At 53.6% G+C, this 7,454-nt stretch overlaps 1 protein-coding gene across 1 annotated transcript; it reads left to right on the top strand.

The window, feature by feature from the left end:
* Window positions 1-237: 237 nt before the first annotated feature.
* On the top strand, window positions 238-4,276 carry GPN2 (GPN-loop GTPase 2). Its single transcript, XM_009708441.1, has 5 exons — window positions 238-697; window positions 2,226-2,382; window positions 2,551-2,711; window positions 3,389-3,519; window positions 4,051-4,276. The coding sequence occupies exons 1-5, from the start codon at window positions 281-283 to the stop codon at window positions 4,121-4,123; spliced, it is 939 nt and encodes a 312-aa protein (XP_009706743.1). The 5' UTR covers window positions 238-280; the 3' UTR covers window positions 4,124-4,276.
* The last annotated feature ends 3,178 nt before the right edge of the window (window positions 4,277-7,454 follow it).

Below are 7,454 nucleotides of genomic sequence, written 5' to 3'. Positions count from 1 at the left end.
ATCCCACTGGCACAGCCCTGTGGGTCTGGTTGGGGGTTGCGCCTGTTTTCAGCCACAGCATCACCAGCTGGGGGGTAACAGGGTAACGTCCGCCCCGGCATGGGGCTCAGCTGTGCAAGGAGTGACGGGAGGCAGCAGTTACACAGTGGCACTTTCCTTTCCTCTCCACCCGCTCCCTGGGTGTGAATTCCAGCAGATCACATTCGTATAGATGCAAATAAAATGGTAAATGCGAGCTTTTCCTTTCTCGGTCAACAGAAGGAGAAGGAAATGAGCTGACATGTCTGAGGGCAGCAAGGGGAGCTCACTGGCCTTCGGCCAGGTGGTAATCGGGCCTCCGGGCTCCGGGAAGACGACCTACTGCCATGACATGCAGGAGTTCATGGGCAGGATCGGGCGCAAGGTGATGGTGGTGAACCTGGACCCCGCCAACGAGACCATGCCCTACCAGTGTGCCGTCGACATCGCAGAGCTCATCACCTTACCTGACGTGATGGAGAACTTGAAGCTGGGGCCCAACGGGGGGTTGATCTACTGCATGGAGTACCTGGAGGCCAACTTGGACTGGCTGCAGGAGAAGCTGGCTGCGTTCAGGGGTCACTACTACTTGTTTGACTGCCCGGGGCAGGTGGAGCTCTACACCCACCATGACGCCCTGAAGAACGTCTTCGCGCAGTTGGCCAAGTGGAATTTCAGGGTAGGTTTGGGGCTCCGCCTGGAGCTGGGATCAGCACCTGGGACCCTGCGTGCTTGTGCAAGGGGCTCGGAAGCTGTAAGCTTTTGATTGTGGGTACTAATGACTGGTTTCTTTACTAACCTGTTTGGCCTTTCATGTGAAACGGCTTTATCAGGGAAGGTGGGGAATTTTGCCCCATTTTATGCTCGGAGGGACTGGCAAAAGACTGGCTTGTTCAGGGCATTTAACGCAGTGGGATTATCACGAACAGAAACATGGATTCTTTCCTCAAACACTCTCGCTGTGCTCCAGGTTCCTCTCCACAGACCTTGTGTGTTTTATCTGAGTGGGCGCTGTATTTCAGAGCGGGAAGGTAGATGTGTGCGCTGGGTGAGCGGAGACCCTTTGCACTGCGCTTTGAGAAATTCAGGCGTCATCTCAGTCCCTACCTGGCTCTCCTGTCCGCTCTGCACGTTGTAGTACGTGCTCTGTGCTTTCTTGCACAATGGAAGATGCAAATGAGGAAGCGCAGGTGAGAAGAGTCCCATAACCAAGCTAACTTGCTTACGTTGCATTTGTTTTGCATTTGGGCCAAACCATGAATGTGCAAACCGTGTATGGTGTGAGCAAGAAAGGTGAGTTCATTTGCTTGAGAATGTCACTGGGAACCTGCACATTAGAGATTATTTTTATTCAAATATATATGAAATTGTAGCTACTAAAAAAAGATAGTTACATTACTGTTTTGATGCTCACTTGAGCGCTTACACCCGCTTGTGAGTTTTAAAGTGGCTTTTTTTGCTGCAGAAGCATAACTGTGACGCAACCGCACTCGACGACAGAACCCTGATTTTAAGTAACATTGTGTAATAGGCAGTAACTTAACAGAGATCTCGGACCACATTGTTACAGCTGCACAAAACACAGGGAATCCAACAACTCATTAATTTAATTATTAATTATTATTTCAAACCACTTGACAATTGGTTCTCCTGGCAGAGCGTGGTGTGCTAGTTACTGCTCCTGAGTGCACAGTGTGCGTGAGCATTCCTGTGGGGAAGGTGGAAATCTGGAGGCAGTCGTGTCCTTTGGAAGGAGAGTTAACCCCAGCTCCCAGCCCCACAAAACCTGCAGAGTTCAGACGAGTGTGGAATCTTCATCTGCAGAGAAAGAAGCCCTGAGAAAAGGGAGAGCAGGTGGAGGTTTAAGTGTCTTTCAGTAGTGCTGGTGGAGCTCAGCACCCCTATAGGCCTCCCCACAGCCCTCTCTGTGCAACAGCACCCTGGGTCCTGAATCCCCCAGGTGGTCCGTGGGTGTTAATGTGGCGAGATGTACTTTTACATATATATGTGTGCACTCATATATGAGGCTGTTTTATATGCAGGAGCTAGAAGGTAGGTGGTAACTTTCCCTATATGGGAGTCTTTGTGGTTATTGTCAGGTCTGAACAGATCGTCCTATAGCCACTTCTCAGACTGTCCCAAAAGCAAGTGGATGGACTCGTCACGGGTCTGACCTTGTGCTGTCCTTTTGTGCCTTTGCTGTCCAGCTGGCTGCTGTGCATTTGGTAGATTCTCACTACTGCACGGACCCTGGGAAGTTCATCTCTGTTCTCTGCACCTCGCTCTCCACCATGCTGCACGTGGAACTGCCCCACGTCAACGTCCTCTCCAAGATGGACCTGATCGAGCAATATGGCAAGCTGGGTAAGAGCCTTTGTGAGAGAGACACGTGGAGTTGGGCTGCGTCAGGTGCAAATTAGCTGTTTGGGTACAGGGATGTCTTGCTGGGAGATGGTTGGGAAACTGGTGTAAATCTCACTGGATTCTTCAAGTTACAAATTGCCTTCAGAGCTTCTTGGTGTTTCCCTGCAGCTTTCAACCTGGATTATTACACAGAGGTCCTGGACCTCTCGTACTTGGTTGACCATTTAGCTTCCGACCCCTTCTTCAGAAATTACCGCCGCCTCAATGAAAAGCTGGTGGAGGTGATCGAGGACTACAGCCTGGTGTCCTTCGTTCCGCTCAACGTCCAGGTGATGCAGCAGGAGGAGCAGGGCAGAGAGAACAGGGAGCGTTGGATATGTAGTCAGCACGTTTGGTAGCAGCTAGGTTACATCTGCTTAGAGCCATGGGGGCTGGAAACCTCAGCTGTGAAGAGACTCAGGGATAGAGGAAGACAGTGAAACACACCCAGGCTTGTAAATGGTCCATGGCAGCCAAAGGAAAAGAGAAGGCTAATGAGCTTGGGGCTACGTGGGCCTTGTGTCCTGGGGTGGGGAATTAAGGCTCCTCCTTCATTCAGCTCTTCTGTGCCTGCATTTCAAATCTGGGCAAAGTATTACCTAAAATGTTAAGTTAGGGAGCACAAAATAATTAGAAGATTGGGAGGAATAAACCTGGGAGGAGGGGCTGAAAACATTAATCGTAGTTTGCAGAAGTGTCAACAAAGGCAAATGGGCCGAGAGCAGAGGTGGTGAAAGGGAGTGAGAGGGTGGACGGTGTCAGCCCGTCCTGTATTCGGGCTCCACAGCGGGTGCCCCTGTTTGTCCTGTGGCCCTTCTGGGCTCAGGGAGGCCGGCAGCATCCTTGGGGCATTGGGCGCTGTGTGGGTGGCCCAGACCCTCGGAGAAAATCCTTGGTAAAGCCCAGTGCCAACTCTTGCCTCCGGGGAAGGACAAGTTTCCCTGTGTGTCATCTCCCTCCCTTTCAGGATAAGGAGAGCATGCGGCAGGTGATGCAGGCGGTGGACAAAGCCAACGGCTATTCCTTTGGAGCCCAGGAGCACAGGAGCCTGGAAGCTCTGATGTCGGCAGCAGTGGGAGCCGATTTCCACTTTACTTCGTATCCTTCTCCACCAATCCTCTGTCGTGTTGAGTTTTAATTTCTCCTTCCTTGGGGAAGAGAGGCTGGAGGTGGGGCTGGCAGTTTGCAGGCCCAGGTTCTGACTAACATCATCTCATGCTGTTCGGTGATACGCATGTAGTGAGTCGGTCGGGCTCAGCCCAGACCTTAGCAGACAGTTGTCCACACCAAAGCCACCACGTTTGTTGTTAATTGATAACTGTCGGTGTGGGAGGAATCTTTTGACAACTTTTCTCTCTCTCACACTCACTTGGAGTGGTTCATTCCACCTCGTCCAAACCATACAATTGATTGTCCTGTACTTGTCGGGTCTGGGATCAGCCAGAGCCAGAAATAACTCAGGTGATGCGTGCGGCTGCCAGTACTGCTGTGCTGCTGCCGGTAACGCTGTCTTCCTGCCAGCCTTCAGGCTAATGTGGGCCTGGTTCCTGGCTGAGAATGCTCAGAGCTCCTTGCAGAAGGGAGTGTTCGAGCCCAGCCCCTTGTTTTCCTTAATTACTGCGTTATCAGCACGCTTGCAGTGCAGGAGAAGTATGTGCAATCTCAGGACAAAGCCGTGGAGGAAGAAGTGATGGATCTGTAACACACCCACCTCTTCCACAGCTGCTGTTTTGACACCTCTGCTTTTCCTACCGGGAGCTTAAGGGATCTCTGCGTCCTGTGACTCAGACCAAGTGAAAGCCTTTCCAGACAGAGATCTGGCTGCTGGACTCCCTCTCTGTAAGAGTTTGACCTCTTGTGCTTCAGCCCCGCTGCACAGAGCAGCATTTTTGCAGAAAGGCAATGGCTGAGTGCAGGGCAACTGGATCGTTCCTTAGGAACAAGAGAGATTTAGCCAGGTGAAGGCATGATTAGCAAGAGAAGCAAGATAAAGAAGACTGGCCTTTGCCAAGTCTCCTCCCCATCGTGACCAGGATAGATCCAGAGAAAGAAAAATCAGTTTGAGCTGTCTCTTCTGCAGTGAGATGTGAGACAAAAGTTCTGGGTTTACTGCATAGGAGGAGCGTGCGTGGGCCTCGTGCTCAGAGCAGTATCCAGGCTGAGGAGCCTCCAGTCTATCTCAAGGAGGACATAAAGATGGCTGTTTTTCTTTTTTTTAAAATAATGACGGACTCTTTCTTAATAAAACACTCCTTCCTCTTGCTTTCATCTTGTGAGTTTGCTGAACCTGAATAAATAAAACCAAGGGTGCTACAAAGCCCCGAGGCTAAAAAGCCTCTGGTGGGAACGTCACAGCAGCTGGTGCGTTGTGTACTTTGCAGAAAGGCTCCGTGTTTGCGACGTTGTGTTCCTCTCTGATCTACCTGAGAACAGACAAAGCGTTTGCTGGAGGGAGTGAGGAAGAGCGACTGTGGGACGTGAAAGCAGGTCACTCCTCATGCGGGCTTATCCAGGGGCTGAACGTTCGGTGTGCACGCAGCGCGCTGACGGCGACGCGCAAACTGCAAGCTCGGCTTTTGGAGGCTTCTGATTAAGAAAGACCCTGTGTGACTCAGTGGAAGGTTGGAGCGCATCGTTTGCACGTAGGGCCTTTCCCTGCAGCTGGCTTGTCTGCCCTCATCCACCTTCCTTTTTCTGGGCTTGCTTTCTCCAGTACCTTCTCCAGATCCCAAATTCTGAGGTTTCCCCCTCCTTCCCATGTAATTCCCTCTTGCCAGCCTGCTGCAGCTCCTGACAGTGACGGCAGCAGCTCCCAGCCTCACGTGCCACCTCCTCTGCATCTCCGCTGCAGGCAGCAGCTTGGGTCCATCGCTACGGTAAATCGGGAAGGTTGGGGCGATGAAAAACAAGGCGTCCACACTGAGCAGCCCTCCGACCGCGTCCCGGCAGCTCGCGCAACCACACATAGGATGGGAGCGGGCAAGACTCCCGGCTCCCAGCTCCATGTGCAGACTCAGCATCGCGTCTTGCTCAAGACCTTGCATAAAATAAGACGGCGCTTTCCCACAGGACAGTTTGGGCCTTAGCAGAGCGATTGCAGACCACCGATGCGGTGGATCTACATGTGAGTGGGGTCTTGGCAGGGACTGCAGCTAGGCGGGGAATGAAAACTAAATTTTCCTGCATCTCACAGCTTTGTGGCCAGGATTTGGAGACAAGAAGGAACTCAGGGGGAGAAGGAGAGCGAAGATGCATGCTTCCATGCATGCACAGACACACACACACACATGCTTGTGCTTTAACCGGATCAGTTCACAATGAAAGACTACAGTGACATTTCAAATATAAAAGTCAAATTCCTGTCTGCTGTCAGTGCCTGAGCTCTTTTCCCGAGAGCCCAGGGACTGCCCCGGGTATTCCTGGCTGAAACCCAGCGGCTGCATTTCAGTGCTCTCTGGGGCTGAAGGTCTGGAAACCAAATCTAACCATAACCAGAGCTGAAACTCCATCCTCGCCTTGTGGTCTTGTGGACTTGTCCCAGTCGTCCTTGAGCCCTGTAGTTGCTGTAAAGGGATGGAAGACGTGATCATAAAAACGTGAATTTTATGGTGGATTTTTCATGGCTTTGAGAGATTTGGTAGCTTAAAAGGGTATTGTCAGGTCAAGCTGGAGTTATGCAAGAGCCATCAAAGCTTTTGTGGCTGTTTGGCTTCTTTAATGCCCGGGCAGTATCTGCAGCCTCAGCCCTGCTGTGCTGTGCCCGCGCTGGAGAAAATGCAAATCAAAGGTGATAGAAACTTCCCAGCTCAGGGAACCTCTCCTGCGTGCAAGTCAAGAAATGCTGAGGTTTAAAAGAGGTACAGACGGAAAAGTGCAGCGTTTTCACACCAAGGGGCCCTTTGCAGCCCAGGTTCAGAAGGCAGGGGCTGAACCAGGACCTGCAGCTCGGCAGGGACGGTACTCGCTGCTCCGAAAATGGCTCTGCAGCAGGCAAGGATGGCCAGGGAAATGCAGCGGGCTCCTGCACCCACATGTCCCCACGTTGGGAGGGGATGGCCTGGCCAAGGCTCCCGGGGCTGAGGGAGGTGACACTTTGGCTCCTGTCGCTCCAGTTGAGCAATCAGCTGGGGCGAAGGGCCAGGATTAGTCACCCCAAGTGAGGCACATCCCTGGGGGGGGCAGGCTTTCTGCCGAGCTGGTCCTGCCTGCCCTGGCCCCTCCAAGCCCAGTGCCGGGAGAGGCTGAGCCCACCCCGACCACGCGTGGGACCTCCTGGGTGAGACTGAACGCAGCAGGTCACATTTTTTTCAGGCTGGAGGGGTTTGGGCTTCAGTTACAGCCACTGAGCTGGGGTTTGCTGTGTCCCCCCGCCCCGCAGCTTCCAGCCCCAACCCCTGCCTTGCAGCCGGGCCACAGCACCAGAGCCCTGGTTGCACATCCCACCCAGCAAAGTGTCACCGCAGCACCCCAGAGCTGAGTTCCCCCCAGGCAGCTGCAAGGTCCCACTCCAGAGCTCGAAACACAATGCCTGGATCAGGGTGAGTCAGCAGGTGGGGGTACCAGGATGAAATGTTGAGCGTTTTGGGCAGCCCCCAGCCATCGCAGTGTGGGTCAGGGCTCGGCCCTGGGCTGGGAACGTCGCCAGGGCTATGGGATGGACGAGATTTTTTTTTGATGGGAGCAGCATGCCCCCACAGCATCTGCCAGTGGAACGGTTGGGGGGAGCTGCTGGCTCTGTCACGGGGCTCCTGCTCGAAGGCTATGAGTGTCCCCATCAAGTGGTGCTCTCTGAGGGGGTATAAAAAGCCTCACCAAAAACTCCAAAGCCCCCAGACCAGGCACCCAGGGCAAGCCTGGCACACCCCAGTGCCTGCCTGGTGGGAGGCTGCCCATCACCGCCCCCGGGGACAGCAGTGACACCCACCCAGCACCGTCTCCCTTGGGTGCCACGACACCAGGGAAGGTGATGGTGGCTCAGCCTCAGCCGGCCCCGCCAGGCAGCCGGGAGCTGGCCAGCCCTGGCCCCAGGCACA

The sequence above is a fragment of the Cariama cristata genome, unplaced genomic scaffold (assembly GCF_000690535.1).
Source record: "Cariama cristata isolate BGI_N322 unplaced genomic scaffold, ASM69053v1 scaffold22159, whole genome shotgun sequence".
Lineage (NCBI taxonomy): Eukaryota > Metazoa > Chordata > Aves > Cariamiformes > Cariamidae > Cariama > Cariama cristata.
The sequence above is the reverse complement of the archived record's forward strand: the minus strand, read 5'-3'. Positions and strand labels throughout refer to the sequence as shown.